This window comes from Musca vetustissima, unplaced genomic scaffold (assembly GCF_032173495.1).
Source record: "Musca vetustissima isolate MV318-11 ecotype Yass unplaced genomic scaffold, APGP_CSIRO_Mvet_v1 utg6013, whole genome shotgun sequence".
Classification (NCBI taxonomy): Eukaryota; Metazoa; Arthropoda; class Insecta; order Diptera; family Muscidae; genus Musca; species Musca vetustissima.
Window position 1 is genome coordinate 732,088 of NW_026889308.1, and position 21,380 is coordinate 753,467.

General features: G+C 36.8%; 1 protein-coding gene across 1 annotated transcript; it reads left to right on the forward strand.

Annotated features, from left to right (window-relative positions):
- The first annotated feature begins 3,151 nt into the window (after window positions 1-3,151).
- LOC133337009 (uncharacterized) lies at window positions 3,152-20,121 on the forward strand. The gene is made up of 12 exons (XM_061545274.1): window positions 3,152-3,310; window positions 8,267-8,678; window positions 8,738-9,605; window positions 9,691-9,810; window positions 9,872-10,117; window positions 10,176-10,722; window positions 10,794-10,966; window positions 16,485-16,647; window positions 16,711-16,907; window positions 17,593-18,057; window positions 18,326-18,436; window positions 19,509-20,121. Exons 1-12 carry the CDS (start codon window positions 3,152-3,154, stop codon window positions 20,119-20,121), a joined length of 4,074 nt encoding a protein of 1,357 aa, XP_061401258.1.
- Window positions 20,122-21,380: the final 1,259 nt, after the last annotated feature.

Genomic DNA, 21,380 nt, shown 5'->3' on the forward strand with positions numbered 1-21,380 from the left:
GTTAAAATGCACAACTGGGTGAGAATATTTTTCATTTTCGTATCTTTAAAATTTCCTTTTTGGTAAAAATTCCAGTGCATTTCAGAGAATATAAAAATCATTTCACTCAAAAATTATCATTATGTTATGTCACCATATTGTGACATAACATAATGTTATACCACACCGACATCTATATTTCATTTGCGACTATAAAAAGTCCCATCTTATATATTTTATGTCTTTGTTTACTTTTTGTCGATTCATTTGAAACTTATTTAAGGAGTTTTATTTTTTCAGTCAAAAATAAACTCTTTTAGGGATTTTGATTTTTTCCGTCAAAAAAAAAAAAAAAAACTCATTTGAGGAGTTTTATTTTTTCCGTCAGAAAATAAAACTCTTTTTACGTAAATAAACATAAAGAGTTTGTTATATAAGCTATGACCTTATATTCAGGGGAATGTTTCTTTAACTAATATTTTATACACTAAACTAATTTTTAAAATTGTATTACAAATATTTTTACCTTCGATCTTGATCACTTATGTGTATATTTATTGTAATAAGAACAGTGATTTATAAATTGTAATTTTATAACTGATAAGAAGTTGTAAAAGTTTATTTACGTAAAAGGAGTTTTATCTTCTGACGAAAAAAATAAAACTCCTGAACGGATATTTATTTTTGATGGAAAAAATAAAACTCCCCAAACGATTTACATTTAAATGGCAAACATGTTTTGAGAACAATTTTAACATATCACTCAAAGTTGGGAGCCATATTTTTTTCTGAGAGAGCTTTCAAAAACTACATTTTTTCCAGTCGACTTTAACACCATCTATAGCAAAAACTTGGCATTTTAATGGCAAATGCATTTTGTCCAGTCTTTGTCCAAAGACATGGAAACCGTAAAAACTCGACAAAATGCATTTTGACAAAATAGTTTAAGAAAAAAGAGGAAAAGCCATCTATTGGAAATTGTTTACGTATCGATTGTCGTATCTTTATACTTTTATGTCTTTGTCGTATCTTTATACTTTTATGTCTTTGTCGTATCTTTATACTTTTATGTCTTTGCTTTCCATTTTATGTCTTTGCTTTGAATTATATGTCTTTGCTCGTGTCTACGATAGCATTGCCATATTAAAATTTAAATTATAGTCCGAATACTGTGAATTCGATAGGTTCGTGTCTACACTAAATTTCCAATGACATATGTCGACGTATTATATTGTCTACAATTGCAAACATTACGAAATTACGACATTACGAAATTAGACAAACTGTTATAAAACTGTTATACTATTAATTTTCATCAAAATTTTTTCCAAAATTAAGATTTTTTGATTGATTATTTTTTTGATTTTGTTGATTGATTTCCGCGAAAATTGGATGGAAAAACAAAAAAAAACAATGTTTTTTGTTCACGGATAAAAAAATTTTCCGCGAAAATTTTTATTATCCGTAATTAAGACACCAACTTTATCCAACATTTTCGATAAAATTTTTTATGAAAAAATCGTCAGGTTACGGTATCGTATATCGACGATATTATCGTATTTTTCGAATTTTTGTCTTTATTTTTATGTCTACAAACAGTTTATTGTTGCAAACAGTTAAATTAAATACCCAAGCGATTAGAATATCAAAAACTTCATACACGATTAATAGGTAATCTCTAAAGACCGATATTATTATATTCTTTAATTTGCAGTGCAAGATGTGGAATTTCATCCGTTGCTTAAATTGCCTCTGGGCCGTTATACACATCGGTTGTTTTGTCAGTACACTCACCGTCTGCGATTCTACATCGGATGGTGCACGGTGACTGGTGCGGAAGACTCTCACTTACACACCACAATGGTTTGGCCAAGGGCCTGCTTCAATTTATAGCTCATTAGGCAGATGCCCGCAAATTAGGAACGTCTACTTCGTTCGAAACATCAATATGTTCTCTTCGGAGAGTGGATGACTGCCGCTCAGCCCATTTCACATGTCGTTGTTAAGTTCAGAGTGACAGGGCGTTGTGAGCAGAGCGTCGTGTGGCGGATTGCAGACCATGGACCGCTGTTGATTTTGTTAAAAACTTTACACTTGTGTTCAATGAAGCACATTTGCTCGAAAGACGTCGTGGAGATAAGAAGTAGTTCGCCGGTATCGAAATCGTTAATAAATCGAAATATATGCGCAGGCGCATGATACGCGGGAATCGAATGTAATTTTGAATATTTAAAAAAATTCATGTGCTTTGCCAGACACCAAAATCAAAACAAAATCTAACAACGCGTCAGTAACCCAGTCAGCAAGTTATCGTCGACGACCACCAAACCCTACAAGCAGTCTCCTCCAATCACTAGCTCAATACAACCTGAAGGTGTGTAAATGCGTAAAGAAAGAGGAAACCCACGAAAGTTGATAAACAAGCACCCAAAACTGTCGAAGTTTTCGTGTACTCGTAACGGCACCAAATGACCACATTCGGACATAATTTAATTAATCTTAAAACAAAATTTTGCTGAAAACAAACGAACAAAAGAAAAAAAAAACGAAATCAAGTAAAAACACAACGACCGAATAAAGTAAAAGTGTCCTTGAAATAATTAAAGTACATTGCAATACTCGAAAGTGAAGGTGGTATACAATTTTCTACCGTCGTGACGTAGTATGTAGACAAATTACAAAATTAGATAACAGTTAGATTTTCTTAAATTTTTAATTTTTAAAAACAAATATTGAGTGAGTAAGAATATACATTACGATGTTTTTTGTTTTTAATTTGTGCCCTTTTCGGAATTATCTGGTAAAAATGGATTTCTTCGGATAATCGTATTTGTGTAGCGTTGGAAATCGAATGCCTGTGGTGTGAGGTGTAGCTTACAATAACACGAATTTGAATACTAAATAGTTTGTAATGTGGGGCGAATGCCATTGCACAAATTCCGCGTTTTAAGAACTGTTGCATCCTTCAGACTTAGCATATGTGGACAACAATTATATTCACCAGTTTGATAAATGGTTCGATTCATTTGGTATCTATCACACAGAATTGGGCCAGAAAAATGTCAAGGTCTCCATGAGCACACACAAACATGCAACCCATTCAAATATAAATTTGAGATCAATTAGGTTGGTGTTAGCTGCCAGCAAACAAGTCACTTTATTTTCGATCAATATGAAATTGGGTCTCTCACTCGCCACAGCAGCAGCAGCAGTAGCAGCATCACAGTCCACATCCCTCATTATGATGCAAACTCGTAAAGTAGATACATTTAAATCTCAAAAATCTACCATAGTTAAAAGCACCACAACGACAACAACAACAACAAGGAGCGTGCGAAAATAGATGGCCACAAGTGATTAGTGTAATATCTCATTTAAATGTCCATATCAATTCCATAGCTGTATGTATGAACATACATGCATGCTTTTTTTTTTGTATGTATTGGTATTATTTAACAGTCACATTGAAATGAAAAAGACAAACAAACAAACAAACCATCTCCGTTTAGGGGCAGCAAATAACGAAATCGATTGAAATGGGGGAAAACCGGGGAATAATTTAAGTAATAACACTAAAGATTGATTGTTCGTCAGCTGAGACATAGAAATTTCGGTAATCGTCGTCATCCCCATATGAGGCCTTTATACATTGGAACACGGGAATGTGGCAAATGATGGAGAACAATTGCCTAGCTATATAAAAAATAACAAAGCTCGGAACAACCAGGTGACAATCAAAACAAATCATTTTCCAAAATGCATTGCAAGAGTATACTAGTAAACGTTCAACAACCTTTAACGATTTCCTAACATGTGAGGATAAACTTCAGTTGAAAAATAGGACGAAATTTGTGATCATATTTTATGGATCCGATTTGTTTAATTAATGCCACTATATGTAGAACATTTTTGTTAATCCGTCCTTCGCATTAGAGCTTGCTTTGTTCGATTTTTTGTATTTCTCAGACACATTGATAGAACACCCTAGAAATATGTTTTTTTTTGTATTTTCAATGTAGGCGGTATAAACAGATATCAATACAATTTATAACAATGGACACAAATTCGTTTGAAGGTGCAGCCTCAATTCGAGAAAAAAATACCGGTGTTACCGGCATTCAATAACATCAATTGTTGTAGAACGAATGGGAATTATTACCTATGGTTTGTAAAATTGCTAAACAATTTTAACCCTGACCATACCTAGGTCATATATACATACGCCTAATATACAAACAAACCCCATATACGTATGTATAGTTAGATACAAAGGTATCGGGTAATTGATTTTCAATGTCAGATAGATTTCGTGCAAAACAATTTCAAGATTTATAAACAACTTTTGACCCTGATTTGAAATTCTGTAAACTATGCGTTACAATAGGGTGTCTCTATAATGTTGTGGACCGTTTAAGTGACTGTTCTATTTTATGAAAGCCCCAAACATAAATTCAGCCAATAATTGAAGCCAATTTTGTGACGTGACGTATCATTTGCAAATTGACTCAAGTCTTTGTGAACACGATGGCGATTCGTGACCTTGAAAACCTACCAAATCTGTGTTTATTTTTTCTTTTATTACGAATGGTTGCTGCTAAATGTGAACAAACAAAAAAATACTTCAGAGTATATTTTGAAGGTTTTATTGGTTTTATTTTGAGCTGGGTGTGAAATTCGTTACCCTTGATGATATGAATGTAACCGAATTTGGATACTTATACAGTATTATTCAACGAAACATAGTGCATTTCTCCGATTTGAATGAGATCGAATATTGATTTAGAACTTACGGTCGTAAGTGAAAATAGATATCATTTCCAAAATTCGCTAAAAGAACAAATGACAAATATTGTTTTTCGTTGTACTTATTGACTTAAGCTCACATAAATAAATATAATTAAAGAAAAAATACAATACATTATTATTTGAGGGCCAAATTGCAATTATAAAATTAGCGTAAACAGTTGATTCTACAAAAATGTATGGATGCGTATAGAAATTTAGGTTTATAAATTGGGCGCCGTTTATATTCAACGCTTGGAATAGCGAATGATATATTGTCGTTAAAGTGAAAAGCGTGAAGTTTGGTAAGCTGCAATTAATATAACAATAATTACAACAACATTTCGCATTTTTACAAGGTAAACGTATTATTTTTTGCATAATTCATTATGCCTAGTATACAAACATGGAAAACGTTCGTTATATGCGGTAGTCAGTGTAAAAACGCAAATATTTTGCACATTCGTTATACCAGAAATCGTTAATTGAACGAACATTCATAGTGAAGGAATCCAGCCAAGAAAAAAACTTTCAAGGACAATGCTTGGAATTGAATTTCCAATTACGTAGCTAATACTCCGATGTCCATTGTCATCTGAACGTTTGGAAATTGATTTATAATTACCACGACATTTTTGTTCTTAATGTTATAAGACAACATGAAGATCGCTGTATTGCTTGTTCCGATACATCGCCACAAATTAGACCGATTGATTGCCTGACAACAGAAATATCGATCATTCGTTTTGAAGATAGATGGCGGTTGTTATTTATCAACATCGTTCTTAGGCGTACGTGAAAGATTCTCTTAAATCGTGGGGAATTCTATTCGAGGAATTGGCGTTCGCAAGTTTAATCGTCGAATCGGTTTGTGTACGGTCGTTTTCTAATTTACAAAAATATGCACAAACAATGAAATGCGACTAGACCCAATGGTGGTGGGGTGGGAGTGTGTGAACATCGAGATTAGTCTGTGGCTTTTTTCCGCAGTGATTAATTAATTGCCTGCAACGAGTGTGCATTGACAGCATTATCCAAAAATTGTTGAGTTATGCAATAATTTGTCACTGGATAACTCAAAATAATTACGGGTTTTGCATATACGACTGGCATTGTGAAAAGTAGCCTGCCAACGAAATCAAAAATATACCAATTCGAAAAGTAACCAACCCTAATGTCCACAAACCATCATGATGAGCTGAACACTTTTTTGTGGAGAAAGCTAACAAATTGGTTGTTGAGACAAATAGACGTAAACAAACTACGGTCTCTTAATATATTTGGACCTTATTAATCATAAAAGGAAGAAGTTAATTTAATGCTCCAAGCCATGGAATGGAAATTTGCCAGCCTGGCGTAGTAATAACATAGCTTATCTTCTGAAAAAAATACACACACACATCGTTGAGCAAGAAATTGATACAAATTTGGAGTTGTATTCATTCGCCTATTGGCCAATGCTTGAATTTAAAAGCATTTGGGTTGTTACTCGCCCGGTTCTAAGATCGCAAGGGCGGCATACGACCCTAAAATATTGGCTTCTTGTAATGTCCAATTCAGCCATACTTAGTTAGTCGTTACCAAATTAAGTTATTGAATATATATATTGTGTAAATTGACTCTGAAATTCTGCCCTCGTTGCATTCTACTAGAATTTAGATCTTGTTTAGCAATAGAGCAGAACAATTCTGTGCAAAATGGTTCGTTATTGCACCATCACATAATTGGCAATAGTACGTTAATGCCCCATCACCTTAAACGTAAAACGTTTTGTTTTCTTTGCAAACATTTTAAAGGGTGTTTTTTATCCATTCGATGGCCCTGAGGTGCAAAAGTCGGTGTTAGTATTAGAAAACAATGTTTGACCCAGAGAAGCAATGATACACTGTCGACCTTTACGTGTTGCCTGGCACCATTTTTTCCGAAGTGTGGTTAGTTTAATATTCGATTAAAACAACGCTTTAATCGCCTTAAAGTGATAGAGATCGTATTTGGGTCGATGTTAATTACCAGCAGAGCTAGTCTGCTCCCTACAAATACGAAGCGTCGCGTAAACGAAGACAAGCCATCTCTTTCAGTTGCGTCCACAAATAAGGTTTCCACATCAAATACTCAAAGAGCCAAGATACTGCAATCGATTTGGTCTATGAGGTGCACAGCTTGTTCGCCCAAATATAAGAAAGAAAGAAAGAAGCAATCATCGTCAACAGCTCCAGCTTGATGTCGTAATATTGACAGTGGCCAGATCTGCTCCCCCATTATAGATACTTTTAAAGGGTGACTAACCGGTTTTCATCGAAGACAGCGAAAGAAATAAAAACGCTTGCTCACGACTTCTTCGCAGCTGCGATGGATGCCCTACAGCGATCCAATGAAATGACGTTTGTTGGTCCGATCAAATGGTAGTCGAATTCACCAAACGAATGTGCGAAACAGTGTTTGCTCCGCATCTTTTTGTGTATGCGTTTATGTGTGGTCTGTAAATATTAACGAGGTGATGCTGTTGCTGGTGCTGCCGCTGTTCGGCTCGAATCTTTCTTCAGCAAATTCAAGGTCAATTTAAATGAGATCGAGTTCGAATTCCATTTGGTACATTTCCAAGTTGATTTAAAGGTGGGATTGAATGGGTTTTGTTGTTTGCGGTTAATGGCCAGTCAGCCATCTGCATAAATGTAAATTGTGTTTTCTTCATCACCGAAATGAAAACAAATATTGGATTTATTAATTTACAAACATACATATAAAGCTACAACACTATCTAGCCAAATGCACGTCAGTATAACCTGGTCATAGTTCAACCTGGACTTAAATACTTCGAACTACAAGTTTAAGTACACATGTCAATATGTGTATTATTCCCAGTCCAAATTTGGATTGTCAAACTCCAGCTCCCTCCGTAATACAAATAATTTGATATGGTCCATATATATATATATATTTTTTTGATAAAATATGCTTTGTACTACTACGATCTTCCCCACATAGTACAAAAATATACCGATCCTCTTCAATAAAGCCTTCCAAAATCAAATCGTTCATTTAGGTCAATTCCCACCTTTTCAGTTTTTATTTCAAATATTAATAATTTTAAGAATTATTTATTGATATCTAGTATTTTCAGAAATTTCTGGTACATTCGGACCCATACTGTCTACAATAAGGGTGGCTTTCCGAATGTTAGGTGTACTGCACAAATTGTTGCCGATATATGTCGATTTTACAGATTTTTTAATGTTATCTATGAATGGTTTTATCAAAGCTGTTCTTTCAAAATTCGACGATGTCTTAATTACGTGGCTACTTCAAAATCGTTCTTTTTTACAGAAAACCCGTTGGATATAATAGTTTTCTATCTTCACACTATTTCTCTTTCTCTAAGGGGTTTGAAAAAAAAATAACTGATCAAACCATTTTTACCGGTCATAGTCATGTTTTAACCACGTGACAACCACATACATATTATGCACGTCGAAGTAACCCCTGTACTATTCGTCCCTTATTGCAGATTAACTTAGATAGTAACATAAGGATGGGTAGACGAACGATTTGTGCAGTTCCATTGTGGATCACAGCGACAACATTGCTATTTACAAGCTATTCAGCATATGCCCTAAATAATCGGCAGAACGTCAGCTTACTCTTGAACCAAAACAGCTCCGTATTGGAATCGTATGCGGACCCGAAAAACGACACATTTGAAAGTGCCTCCAACGTCATGCACCAACAGACAGCACCAGGAGAAGATGTCATAGATTACAATGTTGTAGCTCCCAGATTCGAGGATCATTTGGAAAGGTCGTCGATAATTTATGGCCTGGTTAAGGTAGCCAACGAAAGTAATGTCAACCCCAGTTGCCACCGACATTTGAAGAGCATTCGCAGAGGGATACTACGAAAGGAGCCCTGGGCCATCAAGGGTAAGTATGTGTACAGTACATGTGTAGCTATATGTGTGCCAACTTGTCTATTCTCACAGCTTTGGATGCATCCGGTACCAAACCGTCGGGTTTTCTCTTTGGCCACAACTATTGGTTCGGCAGCAAAGAAGGATGTGGGGCTGTACAGAAACCTGTGGGAATTACGTTGTCGGCTAACCATCCGCGAATTATGAAGCAGGGTATAATCAACGACATCGCTCCCTTCAGCATGGACTACCGAGTGGTGTACTTGCGGCATAATTCGCCATGGCAAGTGGAAATCAAGCTGATGTCCGAACAAATAATTCATGTTGGCCTGTGCCTGCCATCGTCTTGTGACACACCGGAAATACAGCATCTAATGGCTCATTACATCAGAGAGGGCCTTTTCATTGAAAACGACATCTACGACATTCAGCCCGAGCTGGTGTACATGAAAGATTTGAAAATTGCACCGGACTTCTTTGAAAGGGAAAGCTTCAAACTTCTTAGTGTGTTTGTGGCTTTTATTTTGGCGATGGCGCTGATGGCCTCTTATCTCAGAAGTCGATCTCAGACCGAAACGGAAAGCCAGACGAAGTCACTCAATAATATGGATAGCCCGACGACTCCAACGGCGCACGGCCTTGATGAAGAAGATTTACTTTCGCTTTGGAATTTTCCGAAAGTGCGCAATTTCATCATGTGCTTCGACGTGCAGGAGAATCTATCTAAGATGTTTAGCGTGAGGGACACCAAGCCGACTGAGATTCCCATAATCAATGGACTGCGCTCCGTCTGCGCTGTGTGGATATTAGTGTTCCACGTTTTGTGGTTTATGTATTTCACCGTTCACAACAAGGCTTTTCTGATCTCCTACGCGGAGAAGACATTCTTCCAATACATTAGCTCTGCCGCATTGTTGGTCGATGTATTCTTTACCATAAGGTGTGTAGTCGTTCCTGCGACGGGGCTCGTTGTCACCTTCCATTAAGAGATGTCCGTAACTATTTTCTTTTCATCATTATTTCAGTGGTTTTCTGCAGACCTATAACTTCTTCAGGAATGCCAAAAAAGTAGAAACGATCCGCAACAACACCTTTTACCAGAATGCCAAGCAGTTCCTCAAAATGACATTCCACCGCTATCTTCGGTAAGTTGTAGCTCAGTGTAGCTTCCCAGCGTCTAACCGAAATACCGTTCCCCTATTTTAGTCTAGTCCCGCTGTATTTGGTGGTAATGGCGGCTGTGGACTTGCTCTTTGCCTACATTGGCAAGGTTTCCGTCTATGACATACACGACAAATTTGATGAAAACTGTGCCAACTATTGGTGGCGCAATATATTCTTCATCCAGAACCTGTTTGAGCACCGCGACATGTGCGTCAACTGGACTTGGTCACTCGCATGTGAAATGCAATATTTCCTATTGGCTACCGCTTTGCTCTTCATCTACACCAAGTAAGTGTTTGGCACGTGATCCGTCCTGCAATGTGCTGACTTCCACATCTCTTTTCAGATACCCGCGGTTCGTTAAGGCAGTAACCATGGCTTTCTTGGGCGGCAATATTCTCTGGTCGTATGGCATCGGAATGAGCACCAAGTTCCAGTTATCGTTCGATACTATGTTTGCCACGGGCACTGATATCTACATCAGCCCCTTCGTCCGCATTCTACCGTACATTATCGGGGCCATAGCCGGGTGGGCTTTCGTGGAGTACAGACTACGGCCGGCGGATCTCAGTGAAATGCAAGAGAAAAGCTGTTGGCACCTGTCCATATCAATATTCTTCGTGTGCATGTACTCCACAATCAAACGGGATATTTCCACCATCATGGCAATTACCCTGTTCGTTGTTGGACGGATCCTCTTCAGCATGGCTATAAGTTGGATGATAATTGGCAGTGCCACTGGTCGCAGAACGATGTGGTCGCGATTTCTGGAGGCGAAACCTTTCCAGCATTTCAATAGGATATCGTACGCCATGTACTTGCTCAATCCGTTTGTGATTGCTCTGTTTTTCTCATTCACCAACAGCAGCACTGACGCGGATCCCCTAATGCTGGTAAGTAGTACTGCCCTGAAGTCATGGAATATCCTCCTTAAATGTGCCTTTTTCGTTTGTCCATTCCGCAGTGTGTTCTGTGCACCGGGTTCACTGTTATAGTTTACGCGATCTCTGTTGCATTTTCTGTAGCCTTCGAAGTTCCGTTTTGCAACTGGTCAACCCAACTGCTTAAGGGCAGTAGCAGCAACACTAGCACCAGCAACAACAATACTGTCACCACTGCCGATATTAGCAGTTCGAAGCCGAAAAGCTCCTAATTTGTTACCTTGATTCCGTGTACATTGTTGTCTACGCAAATCATTGCAACGCATTGTGATCTTTCATCCACCTTCATTCCGTTACTCATAAGTCTAACCATGTTATTGAACTAAGTCATTAGTAGCCTAGGCGGTCCCATTAGAGGACTTTTATTTAACACAAACCAAGCATCCAACACTAACTATCGAATAAGTTATATACGAATTAATGTATTTTTATGGTTCTATTTTTTATCGAATATACAAATCTTGATCAGGGATTAGAACTCATGCCACATACCCGTATACAAATTGTATCTCTACGTAGTTATCGCAACTCTAACCTGAGTGTATTTACCGCTTGATGAAATAAATTAATTTAAATAAATACCAATACATCTAAACACTAATAACAGAACATTGCTGGCTCGGCGTGGAATCTACTAAATAGGAAGCATGCATTCCCAATATTCGATATTAAATTGATTCTGGGGAATTTCCTTGACTCGTGTAGTCAAGGATGATTTTCGGTTACGAGATCAGACTGTAAGTACATACCTCCGCTCGTCGAAATAACTGTTTTGAGGAAGCAAAAAGCATCCTCCCATACATATGTCCCGCACAAGAAGGGCATGTGTGCATGTTCATACAGGTACAGGTTTGCTGGTAGGAAAACAATCTGTAAAGGGCGGATTTGTTTTGCCCAGTATCTGTCGTCAAACCGGAAGAATGTGTTGCATTGCATAATCTAGCCCGACAACATGCCTTAACGTATGAACGTACGTGTGTATACGTGTAGCTGCGTACTGCATTGGCAACGTTCCATCAAGGCTTTGTTGGAATGAGTTCATTGATATGATGTTTCGATTGATGTAATTTTTTGATCACCGTACTGTGGCTTTTAAAACAATTCAAGTTACAAATGACATACAGGGGAGAGAGGGGGTGGCACCTTTGGACACTTTTTTCCTCTTAAATGCGTCCATTTTTTACTTTATAATTTTTGTTTTATAAACTTTAACTAATAGGTACATATGTAACCTTTACAATGAATATATGGCATAGAACATACTTTAAGTTTGATATAAATATTTTATTACTGTTTTAATGGGCGAAGTAAATATGTTCAAAACTGGGGCAGCTTGGCATTTTTGAACGCCATTGTTTTTTACAGTGTTTGTGTTCCAATATATATATATATATATATATATATGTATATTAATAAATAAAGTGGAATAAAAACCAACATCTTATTATGCCATTTGAGAAATTTTGAGAAAAGTCAAAAGTTAAAAAATGCGTTTTTTACTGGAGTGACACTTTACGGAAATTGATAATAACTTTTTTTTGTAGGAAATAAATACTTTATTTATGTATGAAGTGATTGTTGGAATGCAAAAACATGTTTAACGAAAGAAAGCGATCACCGAATTCTTCTTGCGCCACAGAAAATGCAATTAAATCCGCGATATTACAAATAATGCAAAATTTCGTGTTTTATTTTATCCGAAACATAAAAAGTTACTGTCCGCGGGTACCAATATCGCTCAAATGACAAATATAAAAACTTGGCCGGAAAAATGATTTTTTTTAGAAATTTGATCGCATAATGTTTACCCTTTTGGGTGAATATTACTGGGAAGGTGTGCATATTACTTACATAAAATATAATATATATCAGATTACTCAGATTCACGAGTACAACAATCAAATAATAGTTTTCTGAAAATTCTAATTGTGCATTGAAACTAGAAGTAAAATTCAATAAAACAATAAACAGTCAAAACTGAGCAACATTTATAGGTAGATGCAGATAAATTGTCGAAAAATTGTACATACGGCTTGCACTTTTAGTTTGGAACGAAGGAGGTGGTACGATTGTCTTATTCACAAATCAAGAAAAAAACATAAAAAACCTAGTTTACATATAGACACAGCTTGCACGTAAATAAACTTTGGAGGTCAATACCACGAAAAGGGTGAAACTCGGCTTCAGCAATGTTAAAAATTGGCAATATTGCCCATATATAGTTGAGTGTATACCAGAAATGCAACGAGGGCTACTATCGCCATCTGACATTTTCATTGAACATACGTTCAGTATGGTTTGACGTACGACCATGTGTAGTGCTGTGTAGAGTAATTTGACGACAGTTTTGCCACTGAATAATCAGGCATGCGAACTGATAATGCTAGATCCGTGAGAAAGAGGCAACCAGGGACATTTCTTCCACCACCACAACATTAAATAATCGCGCAAAAGCGTAGAACTATCAACTATTAGTGGTAGACCATAATGCAAAATATGAAAATATCCCATACAAAATAAATGCATATCTCCAAATGCCAAAATTGTATAAGTGCGATGATAAATAATAGATTTCGTAAAAAGACAAATTGTTGTGTATTCTCCCCTGATTTGTGGCTAGACTACACAAACATCCGGTGTTGTGAATGTAGATATTTTGGATCCCGTTTCGCATCAACGACGTAATCTAGCAAATAGCAATCTAGTAATTTTTTTAGTACACACATACCCCATAATTAGCTATAAATGACATTTTGTCTATTAAGAATACCCATTAGCACCAGGGTTTTAATGTACGATTTTCGATACATCCATTGCACCCGAACCTTATATACATATGTTTAATACAATTTACATTAAATTCTTCCTCCTTTTGATATTCCGTACTAATTCGAGTTCGCCAATAATAGGGTGGATGGTAACGCATTTCCACAAAATTTCATTAACTAAATTTTCTAAATAACAATACATGTCTCCCCCTTATCAGACAATTTGACACCCGTGTGGTCAATTCTCAGTCGTAATGTTGTTTTTTTAATTACAACAATGTACACTTCGTGGCATTTAGCTGGAAACGCTTATTTTACATTTGAAGTACTGAGCGACGCACCTCGCTTTTCAGATTCTGATTGAAATTAAACACCTCTCCGAACAGTTTCTTATTCGTCTTTGCAAACAAATCGAGCGATGCAGAAGCACCACTGGCAAGTTTTGTTTTAAAGAGCAAAGAAATGCAAGTTTTGTATGTATATAATGATCATCGATTTTTCTTTGTCTCATGACAATGTTCTCAAGCATCACATATGCAGTTGTTCCATAACAAAACCTTTCTTCCTTTGGGTTTGAAAATAGTAATAAAAACCACATTAATATTGAAATCGTGTCAAGTTAGCGAACATAGTCATTGATGTTGGCTAGTGTGTACTCTGCTTAAATGCCATCGAATGGAGCTCAAATTTGTTTTACCTCAAAAGATAAGATACCAAGTTGGGTAGACACAAAATCAGTAATTACGAATAGCACTAAGACATTTTTTTTTTACCTAGCTGAAGCCGAGCTTCGCCTCTTAATAACTCGGGTATTACTTAAGTATATGAATAAAAGTGAATAGTTTTGGGTTAATTGGTCTGTCATTGCAAAGTTTTCATGATATTGACCTCCAAATTATATTTGGGTGGAAGCTGTGTATATTTTAATTTAAAAAAAATGGGTAAAAACAGGTTGAGTCGAACCACTTTATTTATGTTCTCGATCGATTTGTGATTATTTGCGTTTTCTGTGGATCATTGCCGCTGCAATAAATGACCTGTTACGGCTTTTGAACTGTTGCGAAAGAGAGGGATACCCAATTTATCTCAAAAATAGTGTGAACTGGGTCATCCATGGTTCGCAATGGACCGCATTGAAATACGGTACTTCAATGCAACGTGTAGTACATCTTAGTCGTCAAATGAAATTTCGCAAAATAATCATGGATTGGAAGATAATCTTCAGTATTCCATTGAAACCGCATGCGCATCAAATGATTTTGAGGATAACGTGATTTAGACGCAATTTAAAATTAACATATATTTCATATTATAGTTTTATTTTAAGATTTATTCATATTTGTAGAAATAAATATTATGACATTATTTCTTTTCGCGGTTATTATAATATATTCATATTCATATTTTACGAAGAAAGTCATACATCAACGTTTTCAGTCTCTATAATAAACGGCTTAATTTTAAGATTTTGTTCCTAAAACCTCGATAACTTTTGCGCGCACCAACCAAAAATTTCATCGCGAACGGATTCGGAGTCAGGCCATTTTTTCTATATGTGTACCTAAAATCATTGATGTAGAACGAAAACAAAAAGCCGATTTTTTTGAAAATGGAATATTAAAAAATTGGCAGTATGGACCATATTAAGCCCACTACCAACAATTTAGAGTGAAATATTAAAACATATATCCGTTCGGTTTTGTTGTTCAATAAAACCAATCTGCTTCGTAGATATCCAAAAATAGTTGCACGTATGTACGGAAATGAGTATACGACCCACTCTGTTATACGCTCTCTTTAACGTGGTATTTTGTTTGTTCGTTAAACACAAGCGGCGCTCTAATCGGTGGCATTAAATAGTGGCGCGTGTTATATAAATTGGACCTGCAACTAGTATCGGACATGAAACTATGACGCGCAACCATCGATCGTATTGTGGAAATTGAAGAGTTTCCGTTCAATCCGACGGTTATCGTCATTACATTCAAACCCTTTCTATCGTCCATTCGACATACTCAAATTTCAGCCGAGATTTCATTGGAAAATTTGTGTGCAGCGATTTTAATTTTCCACTTTCCATGGAATTGAAAGTGGCGCGGTGTGTTCCAAAGATTCAGTTGATTTTCGCGCTTGGCCTTGTGAACAGCAGCGGGTTTGTTCAGCACTTGTCTGAATCATGCGCTTGTTGAGCATTTTATTGGCCACTTTGTGCTTTCGGTTTGTTTGTCGCGACGGCTTAATGGCCGCATCGGAGCGTGTGGTAAATTCCAACCAGCAGCCACTGGCATTGGCAAAACGAAATTTCCTCGTTGGCATTGCAAGTTTAGGTGCAATGCACGAAACAAACAACACTCGATGTGGCCAAGAACTTGAAATGCTGCTTCAGGCTGCAACCGATCATAAAGTTTGGGCATTAAAAGGTGTGAGTGAGTGTGTGCGCGATGATGATAATTAAAACAAAAGCGGATGGTTTTATTCTGAGTAAATCATTGTAAAAGTATAATTCGAAAACAAATCATATGGCAAAGCATCTTTGATTTAATTACACTTTTAGAAAATATACAAAGATTAAAAGAAAGTGAAACAATCTTTTTAAAATCTAAATGGAAAATAAAAAATAAACAATCTGATTAAATATAATATCATAAATATTCTGGTATGGGATGGAAACGAAACCACATACAATGTAATGCATATATTGCGAATGTGTCCGATACATTATGGATACAATTTATTTTCATTTATAACAATTACATTGTGAAGCATATGTGTGTCCGTTTATCGACTTGTTTCCATGGCATATCGGGGTGTGCACTAACTGCTTTCATCAGTATATCCAACCTATCTGATGCCAATGGTGATGCATTGATGTATTTTTTATACAGCTCTAGATTATTTCGGTGCCCCCCCTAAATCCTTTACATGGGGTAATTACTTTTGGTTCAGCTCACCCGATTTGTGTGAAGATCTCAATCGGCCGTACAGCATAAGTTTGGCTCACTCTCAGCCAATTATTTTCAGCGTGAGCAGTCCTTTCGAATTGCATTTCATTGTCGCGTACATGAATTACACTTCGCCCTACACCATCGACCTGAAGCTACCCTTTGAGGTGAGTATGCTAATGCACCGATATGCGACAATTGTTTGTTTTTCTTTTTTTTCGATTCCTCAGAGTCTAATACATTTGGGCCTCTGTCTGCCTAAATCGTGCAACTCATCCAGGATACATGATTATGTCGATGAGTATTTCGGAAGGCATGCCTTTGAAACACAAGAGCAGTTCGGTCTGGAAATGAGAGCTGTCGAAGTGAAAATTCCACATTTTTCATGGTTAAGATACTTCACGAAAACTGCAGTTATAATATTTCTGTAAGTTGACAATTTGTTTACATGTTCGAGTGAAAGGCATTTTGACGCGTGCATTCGACGAAAATCCTTACGGTCTGAGTTGAAAAACAGTAAATTGATTTTGAAATATGTAGTCATTTTAAAATGTAATTCAAAATACGTAATTTTTACACCAAATTACGGCAACTAGGTCGGAATGTAATTCGCCAATTTTACAAACATTTCAAGATATATTTGACTGAACGAACACCGTTTAAGAGAAAAAATAAATGTTTGTAACGGCGACAAAATTCATTAAATCCTTTTATGTTCAATCCATTTTAATTAATTATTACGTTGTTACCCGAAGTCCTTTCAATTGAAAATTCTGCATAAGACAATCAGATTTACTAAATGAACGTTTTCCAAATTCCCTTAACCGAATTTGACTGTATGTTATCAGTTTGTGTTTTTATTCGGAGCAATTCGCTTTAATTTTATGCTTTACCTTGTTTTTGTACGACAGAGTTCAGGAGAACAGCAAAATTTAAGTACATGACACCAAGTTTCGTGGCATCACATTGTGACGATTACATTTTCGTACCCTCTACTAAAGAGAGGAATGTATTTTAGCTGTGTCACTTCGGAAGTAATTAATGAAGAGTTCGGGCCGTCCGAACGTAATCACTTTTTACTTGTTTTCATTAAAATTTCCATTTTCGCCCAGCATAATACTCATCATGTCCATATCGTTGCCAATTCTGGCGGAAATTGTTACAAAATCCAAGCACCGACTCCAGCTTCAGCATTCTCTGTGTCGAAAAAGTGTAAAGCTCGGTGTTGAAGTGAGGAGTTATCAACAGCAAAGACAACAATGTGCTGCTGCTGCTACTGATTCCATTCAAAGGCAAACTGAAAGCTCCATGTGGGAACAGATGTTGATGTGCTTTCTCATCTCAGACAATTTTGCGACCGTTACCAGTCTAGACAATTCAAATCGTAACTCGGTGTTTCTGACATCGATGGCGGGGTTGCGAAGCATCATCTGTATGTGGATCACAGTGTTCCACGTCTACTATTATTCGCTGTTCGCCATGTCGAATACGCCGTTCATATTTGCCAAGCTGGAAAGATTTGCTTTGCAGCCGATAATGCAGGCCTGCTTCTATGTCGATGTGTTCTTCATAATGAGGTATGTATGTAAATACGTTTCAACTTGTTTGCAATTGTACGCCATTGATATCTCTCTCCCCCTTTCTTCCTGCGGAGTAGCTCCTTTCTCCTTGTTTTTAATTTCCTATCAAACAACCAAAAAGTACAGAGGATAGCTGAGAGCTCTTGGTGGGAAAATGTGAAAATGTTCTCGAAATCATTGTTGCAGCGGTACATGAGGTGCTGACAACATCGTGCACATGCATGCCATTTGATTCCATACTGATAAAACGAACTACTTCTTTCAGATTAACTCCAGTCATGGTTATAACACTGCTCTTGAGCACAATGGTCTTCGATGTGGTGAATATGTACACACCCTTTCGACTGGGCGATCATAGTGGCCTCTATTGTAAGACGTAAGTTTCCGGTTGCTTTTGTGAATAATTAATTGGTGCACTAATTTAGAACAGGGTTTGTTCGTACAGAGTCATACGGGTCAATTCAAATGCAATAGCATCCGATTACATAAGTAAGATAATTCTGTTCATTTTTTTATTACCGACTATAGCATATGTGAAATTCCGACTATAGAATGTGTGAAATTCAAACATGTCATAACATACTGTGTTATGCTGCATTATCAGAAGAGCTAATTAACCTAGCTCCATCCGTTCATCCAAATTCAAATTGTTCCAAATTTAGTACTGTTTGGAACTTTCTATATATATGAGTACACACTTCCACAACCACCTCCTTATTATCCACCTTGAGTCCCATTCTAAATGTCAAGTTTTTAGATTTATGCAAATGTAATATTTTTATATAATTCAAATTTAAGAGTACTACCTCTACCGGTTTGCCAAGTACAGATGGTACAGTATTTAGTAATTTGTTAGTACTTTTCGTGCCGTTCTAGTACGATTTGCCAAAAAACCAGCCTTATCTTACACCTTCGGACTAAGGGACATCCTCACCCCAAATTTCAATATTCTAGCTTCAGACGTTTGGTCTGGGCGTTGATGAGTCATTAAGTCAGTGAGTCAGAGTCAATCACTTTACTCTTTTAATGAAACGGTTAGCAGAAAGGTCGAAATTCTCCATCGATCTGTTTGCTTTCATGATAGGTTTAACCTATGGGTTGAGTTCGTCCTTGTTGGTTCAATGTATTCGGTCTGACACTTTCTCACAGCACCTGGTGGTACAACCTGTTATACATACACAACTTAATCGATATGGATCGTATTTGCTGCTCATGGACATGGTATCTGGCTTGTGAGATGCAATATTTTATTCTATTCAATGCACTTCTTTACGTCTACGCCAAGCAACCGAAGGTAACACAAGCCGTATTCGTGGGCTTTGCCCTGGGGTCAGTGCTCATCGGATGGATAAGTAATTACAGCAATGGGATATCTTTTGAGTAAGTGAAAATGAGAATAGAATTAGTGGCAGATGCACGTTCTGAACTAACATTAACATCCGTTGCAGGATCGATGTAATTTACAGTACCCTCAACCAATTGTATGTGAAGCCCTGGGTGCGAATACCGCCTTACTTTGGAGGAGCAATAATGGGTTGGGTAATGCATTGGCTGCAGAAAACAAATCCACATCACAGCGAACCAGAGCAGGTCGCTAGCGAGCTGCACGATCGCCCTTCAAATCGCTTCAGGACAATTGCAACCCAAGTGTTTTGGCTTCTGACTTTCATAATCTACATTGCCACCAACTTTATGAGCTATTGGCGTTCCACACCGTCGTGGGCAGTGGCCTCAATCATGTCGGTGGGCAAGTTAATTTTTGCGCTTTTTATCGGCGGCATTATCATCCAGTGTTCGCGTGGACACGGAGGAATACTAAATAGACTGCTGAGTTCTCGACCTTTTCTCTTTCTGAACAAATTTTGCTTCAGCATTTACATGCTGGCGCCCATAATCGTGGTTTTTATGTTTGCTTTGCGCAATGAGCCGACAAGCTTCACTGAAATTGGTTCGGGAGCGGATTTCTTTGCCGTCATAGTTTTGGCAATACTGTCCGCAATGCTTCTCTACCTACTTGTGGAGTTGCCCATGCAAAGGATATCCAATGTCTTATTGAAATAGAAAACAAAACGCAGTGTAAATAAAATTTAATGATCAATATGCAATAATAATAACAATAATTATGTATGATAAATAATTATGTACATATATAATAAACAAATATATGATATATGTCCTACATTTAACGAGGGCAAAGGGATAAGGTGTTTATTGTAATGTGTAATAGCAGAGGCACAGGTACGACATAATCTTACTTGTCTTCGACTTTGACAACAAGCATCCGCAAGCTAAGGACAATGAAATTAAAATCGCTTAAGGGAACCCCACCCATTCTCGATTTTAATTTTTCAAGATTTTCAATGGGCTTGTAAATGAATACAAATGCTTGTTAAGGTTTGTAACTTTGCACATATATAATTGAAGATTTAAAAGAGAAGAAAAATAATTTACAAAAAAATTTTGTTATTGTTTTGTTGTTGTTTTTTGTAATTAAAGAAAAGTCCTTATTTTTGATGGCGGGCATGATAACTCCTCACTGGAACATCGGAATCCGAAAATTCCAACGGTGTTAGAAAGAGTACATGTCTGGCTCTCGTATGAGGATTATTGACTTCGCTCTAAAATTAACAAAATGGTGGACCTTTGAAAAAATATTTTTGGAAAATCGCCGATTTTTTACCAAAAACCAAGTTAAAAAATAAGGAAGATCTTCACCGATTGGCTTTACCCTAGTTCATACGAGAGCTATATATTCCCAGAGAAACGTTGCAAAATTTGGAACCGATTGGATTATTAGTTTTTGAGTTATCGTGCCCGCCATTCGCAAAAAAAAATTTAGAGAAAAACGAGTTTTAAGTTTGAGAAGCCCTTCAGCCGCCACTTGAAGCTGACACAATAAATCGGCTATATCTTCAAAAGTTCTTGAGATTTTCACTTGAAATTTTGTAGAGACATTCTTTAATCAGTGTAGATTCGAATTATATCAACAAAAATTTTGACCCCGAGAATGGGGGGTGTCCCCTTAATTGTGATATACATATTGGAATATCTGCGTCCTGCAGCATGACAATTGGCAATTTCGAAAATTTCGACATAAAATTAAACGAAACGAATAATTCGTTATGTCGATAGGAACCCACAAGGGCAAATTCGACATAAACCAACGTTTTGACTGTGTGCAGCATTTGTGTTAGTGATCCTATAATCGATTCCCTTTTAAAGGCAAATTTAATAATTCAAAGACATTATTGAGTTAGGCATTAACCAAATTGTAATTATAAATTGAAAATTCGAAAAACTGGTATTCTCAAATTAAAGAG